The 19,053-nt window shown below is 39.9% G+C and overlaps 1 protein-coding gene across 1 annotated transcript in view; it reads right to left on the reverse strand.

Moving 5' to 3' along the window:
* The window catches only part of PIK3C3 (phosphatidylinositol 3-kinase catalytic subunit type 3), a 113,900-nt gene that overhangs the window by 32,960 nt on the left and 61,887 nt on the right, over positions 1 to 19,053 (reverse strand). The window contains exons 15-20 of the mRNA XM_075532881.1: positions 16,984 to 17,100; positions 13,598 to 13,729; positions 6,271 to 6,399; positions 5,731 to 5,800; positions 2,461 to 2,525; positions 1,475 to 1,559 (exon numbers count right to left, since the gene is read on the reverse strand). Coding sequence (XP_075388996.1) covers positions 1,475 to 1,559; positions 2,461 to 2,525; positions 5,731 to 5,800; positions 6,271 to 6,399; positions 13,598 to 13,729; positions 16,984 to 17,100 — 598 coding nt within the window. The remainder of the gene's footprint in view (positions 1 to 1,474; positions 1,560 to 2,460; positions 2,526 to 5,730; positions 5,801 to 6,270; positions 6,400 to 13,597; positions 13,730 to 16,983; positions 17,101 to 19,053) is intronic.

Raw genomic sequence — 19,053 nt, forward strand, 5'->3', positions numbered from 1 at the left:
TGTACATATGTTGCCATCATCATTTTCACATTTCCTTTCTGTTTGCTCCTCTTTTTAACCTCCCTCCTGCACCCTTACAACCTCATGAACCCGATAAATTATAATTTATTACTTTCATATCTTACACCATCTGCTGTCTCCCTTCCCCCACGTTTCTGTTGTTCATCCCCCTCAGGGGAGTAGCCATCGATCACTGCAATTGGCTCCCCCTTTCATTCCCTTCTTCCCCCCCCTTTCCCCTACATCATGGTATCGCTATCATTTTTTTAAGGTGAAGTATTATATACTATACATTATTCAGGGCTCAACTTTAGTGTCAATCCCTCATGAATCAGTCCTTAATCAATGCTCTATAGTTCTATGTACTTTAAAATATTCCCTCCTAAGAAAACTAAAGATAAAAATAAAAACTCTAGAATATTATCTCTATAAGGAGACACAAATGTTTGCAGACTATAAATAAATCCGTGACTTGGTGCTATTTAATTATTTACAAAACATGTTAATACTGAAGCAAAAACATCTGATGAGACACTCTTTCAACACAGCACGGTTCTTAAATCATGAGATGTATCTGTTGCATCACTGCTGCTGAGCCTTCTTGAACTACTGAACGGCTACACAAAGCTGCGTCCACCTGCTGAACTGAACTGTACACAAACCTGCGCCCACCAAGGGATTACAACTGCTAGCAACCCTGCGGAGCAGAACCCAACTGTGCCCCTCGGCGTTCCACGGCTGTCACAGCCTTCTCCTGTGGAAGGTCCGGTGGGCTCCCACCACAGACCGTTGGGCTAGCTGCCAGGTGTCTAACTACAGTGCTTAACCACTGCATCACCTGGGCTCCTTTCTCTGATTGCCATTATTCAAAAACTGGGAAGCTCCAGAAAAAAGTTACAGATACCTGAAGAGGTAGCTGGTAATGATCAAATATTTAAGTGATTGCCAAGGCACAGCAATTAAAGACTAACGAGAATTTCTATTTTTGGTACTAATACTATATAAAAGCATTAATGACTTATTTTCTTGACATTTTATATCTTCTATTCTTTTTTTGGACTTTAAATAAGGATGATCGGAGAAAACTGACATTGATGAATATGGAATATATCATGAACTGTCAGAAAAACAAAGAATTCTGTTGTAGAGGAAGTACGATCAGCAGGTAGCAGTCCGTGGGGAGGCCAGCATGCTTGGTTACATGAAAAAGAGGACGCCCTTCAATGAAATATACTCAGTGGCTGCAACAATGGGCACAAGCAGAGCAGCTACAAGGAGGATGGCTCCTACGGTTAGGCACATGGCAGCTCTGAATCATCACCAGCTCCTCCGAACCTAAGCACATACCAACGTTCTTCTTCTAACCAAACTTTTAAAGTTTAATGTGTTAGAAGTCTATGTGAATATAGCAACAGCAATGGGGGTCTGCTTTCCTTACTTTGACACACCAGTGCATCGTAACTGAGACCCTTACCACAGCTTTTGACGTAGGTGTCCATGACCTCCGCACTTATCCCATTGGGTCCATTCTCACTAGGGGCGTACTTCCTGAAAAAGTTCTGAAGGGACATGAATGACCAGCTTATTACATCAGCAAACAAATTAAGGCATGTTGAAATGGTAAATAATGACTTAACAAATTTATTTTAAAATGCGGTCAATAAACTCTAAAATTTAGATTTTAGGATGTGTAAGAAAGGTTTTAAAAGTGATGACATTTTCCCATGATTTTTTTCAAAGTCTTTTCGGATTTTTAAGGCTGTATTACAGATATAGCCCATGAAAGAAAGAAAGAAAGAAAGAAAGAAAGAAAGAAAGAAAGGAAGGAAGGAAGGAAGGAAGGAAGGAAGGAAGGAAGGAAGGAAGGAAGGAAGGAAGAAAGAAAGAAAGAAAGAAAGAAAGAGAAGAAAAGAAAGAAAGCTTCCATGTCCATAGGGGCACCAAAGGGAACAAATTGTGCATGATGCAGCACGTTATCTTGTCCTTCTCCCACAGACAAACATGACTTTGGTTTCTGCTCGCTTGTGTTAACAGTTTTATTGGCATATAATTCACATATCATATATTCTGAAAGTGAAGGAGTTTTTAAACACTATTTTCATTAATAAGTTGAATGAAATTAATTCTAAATTTTTAATACAATTGAACGGTAAGCAGTATAAGGTCTCAGAACTGGGAAGAAATGACAAATAGATGAATATTATGAAAAATAGATACATATTACGAGAAGTACCGACTGGACAAAAGAATTACCTGGGAAAAATCAAAGCAGTACAGAGCATCTATATGTGCTACCATGGAAGAAATACCAATCTTTATTTTTGAGGAAAAGAGAAAAACTGAGGGAAGAAGAACACTAAAAGATAATTTTTGTTTTTAGTTCTATATACTTAGAGCTACTTAGTCTTTATACAAGAATGTCATTCTGAATTTGACAAATCTTTAAAATGCATGCTGTACCTGAATGCTTCCTTCAGTATCAAGAACTTCAGCAACAGGAACAGACTGGATGAACTGCATGAAGCCTGCACGTAAACAGATGTGAACATTACGTATGCGTGAGCAACACGAAAACTACAGGCTCTACAAATGCCAGGGAAACACTAAGTTTGCACTGACACTGTGCCAGTAACCACACGAAGAAACATTTCTGAATCAAGCCATCTTAAATCCATATATTTTATAGACCAATTTTTATCCTTGTATATGAATAATAAGCAGCAACATTCAAATATTTTTTATGTTCTATAACATTGCATCAAGTTTCTTGCATCTGCAGTTTTACAACAAATTTAAAGATAAAGGTTAAAAATCACTCTGAAAACTCTGAAATTGTGGAAAACCAATCTAAGCCTAAAATTTTATCTTATGTCTACTGGTTCTCTTTGTCTATTTACTGTTTTCTCTCTTTTCCTGGAAATCGCATGTTACTGTTGTTGTTAGATGTCGTTGAGTCAGTTTCGACTCATAGTGACCTTCTGGATAACAGAACAGAACACTGCTCTGTCTGGCAAAACTATTGCTAGGGCTGCGCCTACTACTGGTCACAATCCATTGAGTGGAGAGTCCTCCTCTTTTTCGTTGACGCTCTACTTTCCCAAGCACACCTTCATGCCGGGTCTGGTCCTGATATTATGTCCAATGTATATGAGATGAACTCTTGGCTTGCACCTGTAGAGGCCAACACCAGCCACTTTCCCATGTTGCCCAAGTTCAATGCCAAGATCAAAGTCATGTACACTGGTGGGGATGCAGGTTCCCCATCCATCAAAAGTGATCAGAATGTCAGCGGTGCTCTTCACATGTCTTTAGCCAGAGAAGTCTCTGGGAGCTATCATCAGACATATGCACTCGTGAGCTGCATTCCTGGTAGCTATCACTGGTTGGCACCTCATGGCATCTGAGGTGCCAACCAATGATACTACGGAATATGCAGATAACTAAGAATGATAAAAGATCAATAAAGGATCTTATGCTAAAAGTGAAAAAACAAAATACATAGGATGTCTTGCCATTTTTTCTATCTAAGGAAGAGTGCAGTCAAACTTGTAAGAGATTCATTTGTTAACTCTTCTGGCAGTCCAATTCACTCACTCTTCTTCACCGAGACTGTAATGCCATGCATCAACTCTTCAGTCTCACGTATCTGTTGTCCAGTTTTTGAATGCACACGAAGCAAGTAAAAATACCAATGGTTTGGGGGACATTTTTGCCTTTCAATATCCGAAAGAGGTCTTCTAAAAATAAAATCTGCCAAATGCAGTATGTTATTTGGTTTCTTTTTTAAAAAAAAACATTTTATTAGGGGCTCATATAACTCTTATCACAATCCATACATATACATACATCAACTGTATAAAGCACATCTGTACATTCTTTGCCCTAATTATTTTCTTTGTTTGTTTGTTTTACATTTTATTAGGGGCTCATACAACTCTTATCACAATCCACACATATGCATACATCAATTGTATAAAGCACATCCATACATTCTTTGTCCTAATCACTCTGAAAGCATTTGCTCTCCACTTAAGCCCTTTGCATCAGGTCCTCTTTTTTCCCCCCTCCCCCCTCCCTCATGAGCCCTTCATAATTCACAGATTGTTATTTTGTCATATCTTGCCCTATCCGGAGTCTCCCTTCCCCCCTTCTCTACCGTCCCTCTCCCAGGGAGGAGGTCACATGTGGATCCTTGTAATCAGTTCCCCCTTTCCAAACCACTCACCCTACACTCTCCCAGCATCGCCCCTCACACCCCTGGTCCTGAAGGTATCGTCCACCCTGGATTGCCTGTGCCTCCAGCTCCCATACGCACCAGTGTACAACCTCTGCCCTATCCAGTCCTGCAAGGTAGAATTCGGATCATGGTAGTTGGGGGGAGGAAGCATCCAGGATCTGGGGGAAAGCTGTGTTCTTCATCGGTACTACATTGTACCCTGACTGACCCATCTCCTGTTATTTGGTTTCTTTATGGCTGCTTCCACAAACATTTTGGTTGCAAGTAAAACAGAAGTATTGGCAACTTCAACTTTCCTCCCATGTTCATGGGTCGTGTGTGGAGTTTTGTTTTCTCTGAAGTGAAATTCTTATTGAAAGCTGCAGTCTTTGACCTTCATCAGTAAATGCCTCAAGTTCACTTTCAGGAAGAAAGGTTGTATCTGCTATCACATTGTTGTTTAAAATATCGTATTAGTAAGAAAGAATGAATCCATAAGGCTTCCCAAAAGAAAGGAAGGAGAAGGTCCAGGGAGAATGGGAAGTAGGCAAGGTATGCCTGTGGACGACTACAGTAGTGTTTGTTTTAAAGTTGATTGAAGGAAACAACACTGGAGGATCACAAGCAATCGCGTTCCAGCATGGGTGACTGTTACATGAGAAGAACTGGGAGGCAGGGGAGGAGACTGCACAATGGCTGGAAAAAGTTCTTGGAAGAATTCCATTATCTTTTAAATGCATTTCCCCACAGACTTTTTGAAGCTTTCTCATATACTCATTTAAAGTAATGAGACTCATGTATTCTTAGATCACATTACTGATACTTTGCACACGTTCTCTTGTCCGAACACTAATACAATTCAGTGAACAAATTTCTTCAAGAGAGTAAACAATCATCAGATTTAACCCTCTCCAAAAGATCATTCTGAGGGGAAACTGAGGAGAAAGAAAGCAACAAATCTGAGGGGATCGGGATAGAGAAGAGGGGAAGAACAATAAAAAGAGGGGATGCACACACTTTTGTTTCTTCAAGGTCTCTAAGAGTAAGAAGCTCTAAGACCAGGAAGAGAGTGGAGTTTATAATAAGGATTAGGCAAGCATTCCCTGGGAACTATTCATCCGATTTTTGGAGGTGAAATTATTCAATCCCAAAGACGTAGATGGTATTGGTAAAAAACCAAAACAACAGTTGATGTGCAGCATCGCTACTGAGAGACTATTATAAGCAGAGCATAGTGTATTAAGCCTCTCTAAGTAATAGTGATTTTCAATAATGATTTATAATGTGAAATAACCATGTATGAAAATACTGAGTTGCAATTAGTTTGAATGAATGAAAACACACCAGTGAGGGGTTACTTTTCCCCCAAAGATGCTGTTTTGGGATTTCAAAAGGTAATTAACAAGAATGAAAATAAGCCCAACGGGTCCTCCGTGTGAGACTCTTCACTGAGCAGAGGAAGTACACATCCATTGAACAGTGAAATTACCAGTCACGGTGTGAAGTGAACTTACCATGTTTTGTGCTAGTAGCTAAGACTTTATACGGAGTCAACTTCAAATCCAGGTTTTCTTTCCTTAAGAGCTTCCAATCAAAAGATAAAACATAAAGACTGTTGTGGCAGTTTTGGAAATAAAATAGCAGTTTCGTGTAACAGATACTTAGGAAGCAAACCTCAATTAAGGCAATTTAATAGTTACCTGATAATGATAATCATAAAAAAATAGGTATTAAACATTTACATGAATGGTGGCAAACTAAACTTTTTCTATAAATAATTGTGAATAGTGTTCAAAATGGCTCAAAGAACAGGGTTCTTCTCTGATTTATGCGCTCCATTTTGGACATAAAGTATTTCAGAAAACAGAAAACCTGTGCTGTTTCTTTTCACGCTCATCACAGGAGCCATCACTGTGGACACAGGCAACAGAGTCATTTACGTCCAAGACTTATGGAAATTGTGGTGCTTTTTAAGATTATACCCAAATACTGTACTTTTTTGGGATACAGACTGTGTGCATTAAGTCAGAGTTTCAATATAAGGTCATACTTACCTTGTCCATGAGTGAAATGATTTGAAGAATAAGTTGATCTTGGCGTAAATCATCTCCATGCTTAAAGATAACAGGATACTTGCCTCCATCTTCTGTCTTAAAGAATAACTGTGCAGGCATAAGGGCACTCTGGGGGAATAACAAAAACTTTAGATGTAAATTAATAAATAAAGATTTACTATTCTCAGAAGGAAACTGGTACATAATGAAAACAAGCAGATCAATAGTACCTAAATGAAACAAGATGGGTTGGTAGCAAGATACCTTAGGGTACAATGAGAACAATAAGCTATCAAATAGTCCAAAGATTACATGCTGAAAGCAGCAGGCATTTTATGGTCAGACCATTATAGGTAGGAATCCAGACTGTAGTTGGATAATCCTCACCTGTAATATAAAAGTAACAACTTGTCTGCATAGTTGCTGAAGCGATCAGAAGCAGGACAAGGGTCTGACAGCACGTTGGTACAGACAGGCAGGCACTCTAAACCTCTGTCATGATTGTTTTTATAAGACAGAGCGATTGGAATAAAGAGGGTTCAAAAGCACAGCAGAAAATTGTACTAGTTAAATTGTGAGTCTTGGTTTCTATGACATACAAATGACTCCATGTATTACCTGAAATCAAATTCCTCATTTAAAAAATAGGGAAGATTTTAAATATCTGTATCTTTTATTCTGGGAATAGCATGATTCTCCCCACCCCCTCAGTTAGATTAGCCCTCTGATTTACATTAAGTACACCTTTAGATTCACAGCAAGAATAATTAGATGCGTAAGGAAAACAAACCCCAAACTATATCCCCTTCCATTGAGGACATTCTGGCTCACAGTGACCTCCTGCAGTGTTTCCAAGGCTGTAGATCTTTAGAACAGACAGCCTCAGCTTCCTCCCACATATTGTGGGTTTGACTCACAGCCTGTGGTTCGAACCCAACGCCTGCATGAGAGCACGCCCCCCCGACTCCTTCTTAGGAAACGAGGGGTCACAGAGATACTCTACTAACATAGAGATACACACATAGAGATACTCTACTAACCAACATAGGGATACTCTACTAACCAAAATAAAGATACGCTACTAACAGAGATACTGTGCTAACATAGAGCGGTAGACTGACACCAGTATGTTGGAGAACAAAGAGCAAAAACCTGTGAGAGGTGACCAGTAACAAAACTGTATGATAAAAATTTGGATAAAAGTCCATTTCAAAAAAGGGCTACAAGCGATAACAGCACAAAAAGTATAAATCTTTCCACTTTACATTTGAAAACTCTCCAATAAAATAATTGAAGAAAAAATCATCACGAAAGTATCAAAGACCATGTTTAGAATTCATACACTCTAGGAGACTGGAACTCTATACGAAAGCTGTTGTAGCTTTTTCCCTTTTAATATCACCCTAGGCAACGTGTATTCTACAAATTACCTTGTGCTCTGGTCCAGAAAAGCTCAAGAGTAACTGGAAGTGATCTTCCTATTAAAGATAAATGGCGGGCAGGAGAATCTTTGGTGTAATTTCCTTTAACGAACAACCATAAATCACTTGGGGCTGACAACCACAACATAATCAGCACCAATCCCAATGCCTCAGGGGTCTCCATGACCAACAGACATGTAGCTTTGGGTTTCAGTTTAAAAATATGAAATAACTTTTAATAACGAATTTATTTTGTTGGTAGGACCCTTTACAGACATAACATACACAAATTCAACAGCTTCTACACGGACAATTCAGTTGGCACTGATTTCAACCCTTCTTCCCCGATTTGCTCCTCTCCCAAGACAGCATACGTTCTGGTGGCTCAAGTCCTCCCTAATTGTTCACGTTGCTGTTGTCCCTTTGAGCCTACATAGATACAGACATGGAAACCTTGAAAAAGCGCACTGCTCCAGGCAGTCACTATTTACTAGTTTAGCTGCAATATGCTGAGCTGAGAAAGACTTTAAAGGGGTATTTTTGGCTCAAAGTTAACATTTTTAGGACAATGGCTTAGAGGGTTTACTCAGCTTTTATGAAGTGTGGATTCCATGAACATTTAAAATTATTTTCTGCCTTTTTCTCCTTTGGATCAAGATTCTTCTACAGAATCGTTTAATAATAGTAGCTGGGCCCTCCCCAACTCTGCTTTCCCGGCAAAGGAGGCAGATGCTCATGGAATCTATGACCTTAACTCTCCAAGTGAGGTAACCAAATCCCCTCAGATGTTTAACTATCCATGACCAAACTCACACTGCTGCCACCACATTGCTTCTAGTCCACAGCATTCCTACAGGACAGGTAGGACGGTCCCCTCTGGGTTTCCCAGACTATCCATCTGTGCAGGAGCAGACACAGCCTCCTCTTTCTCCTGTGGAGTGGCTGGTGAGCTCACCATTAGTTCACTGTGCTGCCAGGGCCCCATGGTTGGACACAAGCAGCTTCTTTTTGTTGTGTTCCTGTAAATACATCCATCACACAACTTTGGCCAATTCAACTTTTTTACTGGTGCATATAACTTATGGATAGTGATTGTATTAACCGGCCATTGCTATCTCTACCCTTAATCATTGGTAAACAGTTACCACCATTGTAAATGAAACCTCGTTAATCCTGAGCAATCACCTCTCCTTCTCTTCCACCTCTGGTCCAGGTACACCAAACTTGCTGTTCAGTCAATTCCATTCATAGCGACTCCACTGGACTAAGCCTGTCCCATAGGGTCTCTGCAGCCACAAATCTGTGCAGAAGGAGACTGCCACGTCTTCTCCTGGTCGTTTCAATTGGCAACCTTTAGTTTGCAGTCACACGATAAATCAAAGACCACTGAGGCTCCTCCTCAACCCCTTGCAAGTGCTCTGGTTTCCATACATCTGTTCTTGTCCTTTTATCTGAACAAGGCCATCCCATTTTTGGCCTGTGGGGATTGACTTAATTCACCCCAGAGCCTTGATGGGTTAAGCACTGAGTTACTAACCCAAAGGTCGGCAGTCTGCACTCAACAAGCTGTTCCGTGGGAGTAAGAGGAGGCCACCAGTGGGCTTCTGCCAAGGTTTACTGCCTCAGAAAGCCCAGAGAGCAGTTCTCCTCTGTCCTATGGATACAACTTTCACTAAGTCGCTAACGTTTTACATATTTTAATTAGAGGCTTATTGAATATATGTTTTCCAGAGATATTTGTTCTTCCCCGTCAAAAGTTTTGTCTTTTCACTTTTTAGGTAAAAATCTTTTGATGAACAAAAATTTTATTTTATGAGGTTCCATTTAATTATTTTGTCTTTTGCAGTTTTCGGGAGAGAGATGAGGCTTTCTGATTCCCTAAAGATTTAGTCTTGGACACCTAAAGGGGCAGTTTTCTTCTGTCCAATTGACTTGTTGGCAGTGGGCTTGTGCTGTGGTTGGTGTGCTGGCTGTGCCTGTTACTGTGTTGGGTCATCCATTGTTCCATGTGAGACCTCACAAGGCTGTCCCTCTATTTTCTTCCAGGAGCTTCACGGGTTCAATTTTTACAGTCCGTTCCTTCATGCACTTTGTATTTGTTTTCTATAAAATAATCTGTAAAATATGAGAAAAGAGTTCCTTGATATTTTTAGCTCACAAGGGTCCATGGAAAGACACCAAGGGCCCTGGGAAGTGCCAGCTGGAGACAAGATGGCAGTTTGGCTGTGAGGACCGGTCAAGAGGTGAAGAGAGACATGCACGGAAGCAGAATTTAAAACCAGCTTCCCTGCAGAGCATCTTTTGCCATACCCTCTGATACACGCATCTTGGTCCACCATGGCAGTCGCGGCTATGATCGGGCACTATCCAACAGAACTGTCCTGAAGCATTTCTTTCCAATTCACCTGAAATATTTCTTTTCAATTGAAATAGAGTTTTATACAGCATTTGTCCTCCCGTCTACACATTCTCTCCCAGATGACTATAACTGCAAGGTAGAACTTGCTCTGACAGCAGACAGCAGGGAAATAGTATGTGAGCCCCCTTCTGTGGATATTCCATATGAATATACAAAACCTATCCCTCAGCCAGATCCCATTTTTAATAGTGAAGAAACACATAATCATGTGATGAAAGCTAGATCAGAAGTGCAAGGTGAGCCCCCTGAGCAAGAACCTATGATAGAACAACTTAGCAAATGATTCTTTCCTACAAAGAACCGTTGGTATCCTCATGGGCAGTATCACAGATGATGTAAGAAATTGAATCCTACAAAAGACAGTTGATATTAAGGTTCTCATTAGGAATCAGAAAAAAAATGTTATCCTTTCCTCATGTACCACTTGAGAAAAAAATCTGATGCAGTTACTACATTATATAATAACTAAAAAAACAAAAGACAAGAGGGACCCATGGATCCTCCCTGCAAATATGGGCAGAAAGTTCCATGGATGTGTGAGCGTACGTCCATTGAAGAAGGCCTAAGCGATCGTATCGACTCTACTGGAAGCACTGTTGAGTGAGCACTGGCCTGCTCTGCGCGGTGCTGTGCAGTTCACACGGCTCTTCCAGCCATCCTCTCTGGCACTCCAAACAAAAGAGTAAGTGGGAGCCTGCAAATTGGTTGTATTTCCTCTCTGGCTGATGGGCCTGGGCAAGAGAAGGTGGAGAAGGAAATGCTGATAGGCCTGTGCGATTGAGTTGTGACCGTTAACCAGGTGATTGTAAAACCTTGACGCTCCGATATGGGGACTGATCATCCAGCTGGGTACAAAACTGAGCCACCTCAGAAACAGCACATGGGTATCTCACTACCGTCAAGAGGCAGGAGTGAAGCATGTCTCTGGAGCCTGATGATCCCTGAACACTAACCTCCCAGATGCAGGAGACAAAAAGCTATGACACCAGAGAAGGGGCAGCGGATTGTCAAGGGCAGCCACAGCAGTGCCAGAGCACCAGGGCTGCTACGAGTGATGAGCCCCCGCCCACAGAGCAAGCTAATCCGAGCCCAAAGGAAGAAGGCTCCCTTGGGGAGTGGGGTACTTCCAGACACGTAATCCAGAAAGCTAGCTTTGCTGACGCACTGAGTGTCTTCAGCCGGGGGCTTACAGGTAGAGTGGAGTGCTCTTTGGACATCCATTAGCAGTGTGAAAGGAGCTCTACAACATAGCCTGAGCAAAGCTGAGGCCAAGGCAAGTGACCAAAGGCCAGAGAAAGGCCTTCCTATGAGAACAGCAGAGAAGAAGCTGTCCTGATTAAACAACAGTATCCTTAAGATTGCTGATCCAGAATCTTAACCTGTTAACATCCTCATAAAACTTGAGTATTGTCCATGAGTTCTGTATGACCACTGCAATCAATTGCAGAACCTAGCAGAGACACAGGGAGTACCAGAGAGGGAGGGACACCTGATGTCAGAATTTACAAGAAGACTGGAGGGTGGAGCATGCATGACCTCTGCATTATATAAATCTGTCCATGGGCTGATGTTAAATTTGATTCTCCTTCGCCCTTGTGACGTCAGATGTCAAACTATCTTCATGTCCCTTAAATAAGTTACTTAATACAAGGTTGATGGTTCAAATCCTTCAGAGCTCCTCCAAGGGAGACACATGAGGCTGTTTGCTTCAGTCGAGATTGAATGACTCAGAAATAGAATTGTTCAGAATCAGAACTGACTCAAGGGCAGTGGGTTTCAGTTGGGTTTTATAGTATAAGGTACAATAATGACTGAATTCCCCTAACAATAGTATTAGACACATATTTTTATCCCCATTGTTCTAAATCTTGCTCTGCATAAAAAGATAATTATTCCCACTTTTTGTGAAAGGGCGAGGGTGGGGTTAGGCATTCTTCCACTTTGCCGACTACTTGCTCTTGATTACTCTTTAAAGAAAAGGCTTATTAGAAGCTGGCCTGTTTTAAGTGCCCAGTTAACCAAAAGGTAGGGAGTGTGCACGCATCAAATGCTCCATGTCCCAGGAGAGAGTGGCAGCCTGCTTCCCTGAAGATCAGAGCCTTTGGAATCCCACTGAGGCAATTCTACTCTGTCCTACAGGGTTACCATTGAATCATGAGTCAACTCAATGGAAATGCTTTTTGGAAAAATATTTTCACCTTGGTTTTGTCTTATTTGGAAGTCATCTAGCCCAAAGAAACCTTCACCCCCACCCCCACCCCCATTCCATGTACACTGACTTGCAGGTAGCTTTCTACCTTTCACCACCCTCTGGACTGTAAATGTGGGCCTAGATGCATTTTCACTGTATCTTCCACAGTCACAGTTTACAAACTACAGGCTGTAACCCATGAATGAGTTTTGAAGTCAGAAAAACGTTGTGAGCAACATTTAAAATTGAAAAAAACAGGAAACTCTTAAAAACCAGAGAATATTAGAACTTATGATGATCAGTAAGATTAAGTATTGCTTAAAATATGTTTTTAGTTGTGTGTGAACTTGGCTTGCTTTGTAAATGTCTTTTTAAAAATCTATACTCTTTTACTTTACCTACCCTTTTAAAGAAAACTAGCTCTTCTTTTCCATGAAGTTTTCCAGTTTGATACAAAGAAATACTCAAATGTAATTTACTCTTCCACCCCTAGAAACCATAAAATACCTGCAGTACCCTTTTCACAGAGAGCTTTCAGCATAAAGCCAAGCAAGTGCTGATGAGCAACAGGTAAGGATGTATAGTTCTCTAGCCCACAGGTTCCCAAACTGCCACTTTCCAGGAAAAAAATAATACTGAGAGCCTCCTGAGCAATTGAAACTGTTTGTACTATACTGCTCAATGCAGTATCCAGTGTTAGTATCTGCCTCTGCAGCCCACTCCTGCAGAGGGTGGCACGGCCCACTTTAGGAGGCTTGCTCCAGCCTTCTACCTTGCTTAAAGACACTGCCACTAGTTGCACACTCCAGTGCGATGGTGGCCAGGCAAAGAAAGTGCGGTGTGCTATCAAGGATAAAAGACAACTGCTACTGGACAAGATAAGACGAGCACAGTAACATATTGAAAGGAAAAATATCAATGTCAAAATAAGTGAAATGCAGCTCATTAACCATGTGAACTAGAACTTACTACTTAAAACACAAAAGCACAACAAAAAAACCTTTAAAGGAGGAAAAAAGCTACCTTTAACAAAAGTGCAGCTTTGGTTAAAAACAGTTCAATAACTAAAGATTAAAGAATAACCCAGAGATTAAAATAGTCTACATTATTTCTTTTATAAATGACCATGGAGCGGTGATATGAGAATCATAACACAGCAGTGAAAGCATTTTAAGCTAACATTTATGAAACAAATAAAAGTATGCAGGGTTCTTTCAACGTAATCATTTTATAAAGGCATTGTACTTGGTTCCTGGTTTAAAGGGTTGGGTTCTAATTGTACACAGTCAAGATTACCTTAAATAAAGTAGCCGTTTCTGGAATAATTCCTCTAATTTTCACCTGTGGTTCTAAAGGCAATGGGATAAGTTCTACATCGGACAAATTCATCTTTTCATTGTCTCCCAGCAGGGCCTGTAGTCTCTCATTCTAGAACACATCAGAGAGGATTAAGTAGGTCAAATGGTAAAGTGGATTATAAGACATATTTGCACAGACATTAAAAACTGACTATTAACTTTTAAAGACATGCAGCACACTATAAAAGAAAATATGCAAAGTAAAATAAAGAGCACATATCAGAAGCCTAGCAAAAGCAGCAGCACGCTTTCAAAGAACAAACCCTGGCTAAGAAGCCAGACCTTCAAAGGGATGATAGAGAATATCCCTCTCTTGCTACAGCAGGGGAAAGGAAATAAATAAATAAATAAAAGAAATATATTCAAATTGGATTATATATTCAGTTTGTCTTTTTCAAAGACTTTCCGAAGACTGAGAGAGAAACTGTAACTTCATTTGGAGCCTTATTTTATACAACCAAATATTAAGCAAGACTTTTTACTAAACTCTTCTGGTCAATTCACTTGGACAAACTTAGATGCTACTTTCTACTGACCAAACTTTCCTATGGTAACATCATTTCCTTTCTTCTGATCCCATAAACACTGATTCAAAGCAGAATTTCAGAACTAAAACAGCCAAGTCACGCTGGAACAACTTTCTCTTTTAGCAATGTTAATAGTATTTAGACCAAGGACTGCTATTCAATCTCAAAACAATTTCCCCTGAAGGCTGTATGAGTTTTGCACTCTTTATAGGTGGGGTTGTCCTTTAAAGGGAAAACCTGACTTGCCAATCACAGCAAGATACAGTATTCCAACTGCTATGATGACTGACAAGGCAATGTATCCAAAGTGAACTCTAGAATTGGTGAATGAATGGAAGTTCAGATAAAGAATATGTAACAAGGGCCACCAATATAGAAAATAAAATTCTCAGCCTTTGTTAAGACTCCAAATCTCCTTTTGAATCAACAGAAAGTCAACAGGAAATTCTGTGTCATTAAAACCTCCATGAAAAAATGCAATAGGTAAATGATTCTAACAAAAACTTACTTTTATACATTAGCCCTACCTAAAAATATGATTAGATATATTACTGTGATGTATTGCTAAGTAATCTTTGTATCAAGTTACCTTTCCAGTTGAGAGGCTGATAAGCAGTGAGAGCCAGAAAGTAGGCAGTGACAGAAACATGAGAAATCCAGCCATTTCTCACCATCCATGCTGTGATGGGCCCTGGGGCTCAAGCCACCATCTTCTCTCACCCTGATTATTACCACAGCGTTTAACTGCTCTTGTTCTTTAACTTCTGCCCACGATTGCCCTATCAGTCATGTCCCAACTGCCTTGGTCAGAAGGCCCTGGACCAATCTTGTAAACCGTTCCATCTACCATAAGGGCAAGTCCCAATCATGGCCCTTCCCTTTTCCTGCTTCTGTAGTCCCACCTCTAACTGGGATGTATTGATGTGTCATCATTCCAGAATTTGTGAGTTTCCTTTGTTTCCTGCCTTACTGAACTAGTGTCCTAACTATGAATAAAATCCTCAGATGACAGTATGGCCTCATGCTAAAGGCCTCCAGCCAAATGATGTATTCATGTTGACTTTGTCTCTCGTAAGCTTCATAAATGTCCTCCTTAAACTATATTTGATGGCAGGGTCTCTTTTGGCCTCTGAATCACATGCCACGGTACTTGCAGTTCCGTCTGGCCAGAAAAGTCTTCAGCTATTCACAGGCCTTGCTCTCACTTGATTCACGTGTCTGTCCAAAAGCCAGCTGCTTCAGTGAGGCCATTCCTGACCATCCTGTTAAAGTCACACACTGTCTTGTTATTTATTTAAACCCAGTATATATACTTCCCTTTCTTAATTTTTCTCTGCAATATGCAACAATTTCTAGCATACTACGAACCTGATTTCTATGTAAATAAAATTAATCTTTTATGGCATTCTCAAGAAACATCAGAAAGGATTTTTAGCCAATGCTGAATATATAGACCAGTCTGACTTAAAATACAGACTTTATAGCAGACATTTTCAGGGGCTTTGAACCATGTCCAGAACAGGCTCCAATCCAACAAAATAGCGAAAACTGAAGTGTAGTCAGATTCATACCTGCTAGGTAGAACACATTAAAGCATGCTGATTTCAGATATAAAGCCTGAAAGCCACACGAGCAAAAACTAATAGGGGATTGGGATCACACAGCTTCTGGGAAGAGGTCTTGGGGGAATAGCAGTAGTGATTAATTTAATTAACAATGGCAATAAAACAAAATGAACAAACAATGGCCTGTGACTCTTCTCATTAACGGGGAAAAATACCACCTCGATAAGAACCTATTTCTCCTCCGCCTACTCCTCCTACCAAGCAATGTGGATAGTACTTATTGTTTTCAAATAGCGCTGCGAGCCTGTGTCCTTAGGCTTGAACCTCTGCCTTGGGACTGCAACTCTTCATCTTTTCCTCTCTACTTGCCTCGCACAAGCCTGCAAACTCAGAATAACAGGCTTATGAAATAGGCTATGTTGAACTGTTTTGCAAAGACAGTCAAGAAAGATCTGCCAGCTATCTAATTTAATTACCTTGAGGAAAAAATGTGAACTAAATCCTATATATAATTTAGGCTATTAATATAGAAAAATGACATCAACAGGTACTTATTCATCAAAAACTAGATATTTCCTAATTGATATAAAGATTAATGGACCAGCCAAGAGAACGGGTCAATGTTATTATGAACAACTCATTGCGCAAATTTGGGGGGAAAGATAGGGATCTCTACTTCCTTAAGGCTTAATAGTCTGGGAGCCCACAGGGCAGCACTACCCTGTCCTTTAGGGGCACCATGAGTCAGAACTGCCTCGGGGACAGGGAGGTAGAAGTTGAGAATAAAGATGAGAGAGTCACTTCAAATGACATTACAGTTTCATGATCTCTACCAGGCCTAATTATATACAATTTTAAGAAACTAAAAACTTTAAATATATGCCAACAGAGCAGTAGCGGTACAGCCGGAGTGCCCACATACAGATCTTAGCTTCAGCTTGTCCTAGCTGTTTGCTGAGGCAGGGCACGTAACCTCGTTATACCTCCTTTTCCTTACATTTGAGATAAGAATAGCACCTCGCTAGAAGAGTTGCTGTAAGGATTAAGGAATCAATATATATAAGCTCTTAAAATAGGGTCTGGAGCATGGTCAGTGCTCACCAGTGATCCTAACACACACACACCACACTCACACACAAGTGAAAACATACAGCAAGTAGCTCAAACTCCGTATTTTCTACTGCCAGGCCGTCATTGTCATAAACAGAAAGCTAAACCCAGAAGAGGTTTACCTTTTTCTTCCGATTTCCACTTTCACGCTGCACTGCCTTCATTAGATGCACCAGCCGATCTACAAACGTCTGCTGGGCGGCCAGCAGAGAACGCATAACTCTGACAGACTTATCACCCTGATGGAATCCAAAGGAACGAAAATGAGTTCTCTGAAGCATAATGATCCGGCGTCTTTAATAGCATGTGAGAGCTTTATTTATTCTTTTAATAGATATAAACGTCAATACAAAATAAAACTGAAAAGGATTATGTAATTATTTTGATCGAGAGATAATGAAAAATCTCTTTGTTAAACAGCAGTAACTCTTACTGGAGTATTTATCTCAGTCTTTCACACTGAGTACAGGTCTATTAACAAGTTTTTCCTACCAACAACTATGTGGCTAAATAGGGTGGTTTTCACCCATAATACACTCACTTACTGATTCATTATGATAGCTAGTACCTTCAGAAATCAGCTGGCAGGAACAAATACTATTCTCAAGAAAACCAAAATTCTTAACAAAAAAAGTTATAAAACAGCAACATAGTACGCACATGCTTAGTGAAACACAAGTATATAAACTAAATGCTGGATCCAAACCTAAGGGTCAATGGTTTGAACTCACTTCTTGTTCTGTGAGAAAAAGATGCAGCAATCTGTGTCCATAAAGATTACAGCCTTGGAAACTCTATGGGCAGGGAGGGCTGTCAGGAGTAGTTATTAACTAGATAGCAATGGAGTTTGACTTTGGGTTCTTTAACAGTGATGCCCAGTTCATAAATCAGTGCTCATTTTCTCATTTAATATTAAGGTTTTGAAGAAAGAAAAAAAGAAAAATTAAGGTTGGCTAGGCAAAAATTATGATTCCCATTTCAAAGATGTAGGGATTTAGGCTTACAGAAACTGAAATGTCTTGATAAGATGCCAAAGGCCGTAAATGACAGAAGTGAAGACAGAAATGTGGCATTGTTTTAACAAGTACAAGAACACCAAGGAGCCCTGGTACTGGGTTACACATTAGGTTGACAACCACTTGGTCAGCAGTTTGAAACCACCAGTCACTCTTTGGAAAAAAGATCAGGTTTTCTACCTCTTTAAAGAGTTACAACCTCAGAAACCCATGGGGCATTTCTATTCTACCCTGCAGGGTTGCTATGAGTCAGAACTGTTATAGCTTTAAAATTTTTGTTTTGGGAGGAAGAAAATGGCCTCACACATCTCTATAAAGTTTTGTTTTTATTAATTGTGATTGAATTGATTCTGATTCATGGCAAACCTACGAATACTGTATTGCTCCATAGAGTGTTTTCATGGCTATGAGTTAAAAACTGTTTAAATAACAAAATATAACTTATCTGTGCAATATCTGCACTATAATTATTGAAAGAATTCTGGAGGATCTAGCCACTGTTGATAAGAAAAATGCAACACAGAAGAATACACAAAGCTTTGCTTCCTTTTGTTCCATGTATGGGACATATTTTATGAAATCCAGGCTCAGCTAACTTTCTGTAAATAGCCAAGAAGCAAACATCTCAGGCTCTGTGGACCAAGAAGTCTTCATTTCAACTGCCATTACAGCAGAAAAGCAACCAAATAAATATGAAAATAAACGAGCATGACCAAGTTCCAATAAAATTTTATAAATATTGAATTCTGAATTTCATATAATTTTCAAGTATCACTATTACTTGAAAATTTTATTTCTCTGAAAATTACAAAATTATTATTACAAAATTACTCTAGTATTTTATTTCTCTAGAAATTACTACAAAATTACTCTAGTATTACAAAATTACTATTCTTTCCTTCTTTGTAAGCATTTATAAAGCAAGTATAGAAAACATTTTTGGTTCATGAAATGTACACAAACATGCAAAGAGGTAAGACTGGGTGTATGCACCTGTGCTCAGTTGAGTTTTCTAGAGAAATAAAACCAGTGACATTCATACATGTCTAAGGTCTGTAAATCAAGAGAACAGTTTACATCAAAAGCCTCCCAATGTAGTCCAATTGTAGCTGACTGGTCTGAGACTAGCCAGAACCTGCTTCAGACTCCTGCAGTTGCCAGGATGAAGCAGAAAGA

Source organism: Tenrec ecaudatus, chromosome 15, assembly GCF_050624435.1.
Source record: "Tenrec ecaudatus isolate mTenEca1 chromosome 15, mTenEca1.hap1, whole genome shotgun sequence".
Classification (NCBI taxonomy): Eukaryota; Metazoa; Chordata; class Mammalia; order Afrosoricida; family Tenrecidae; genus Tenrec; species Tenrec ecaudatus.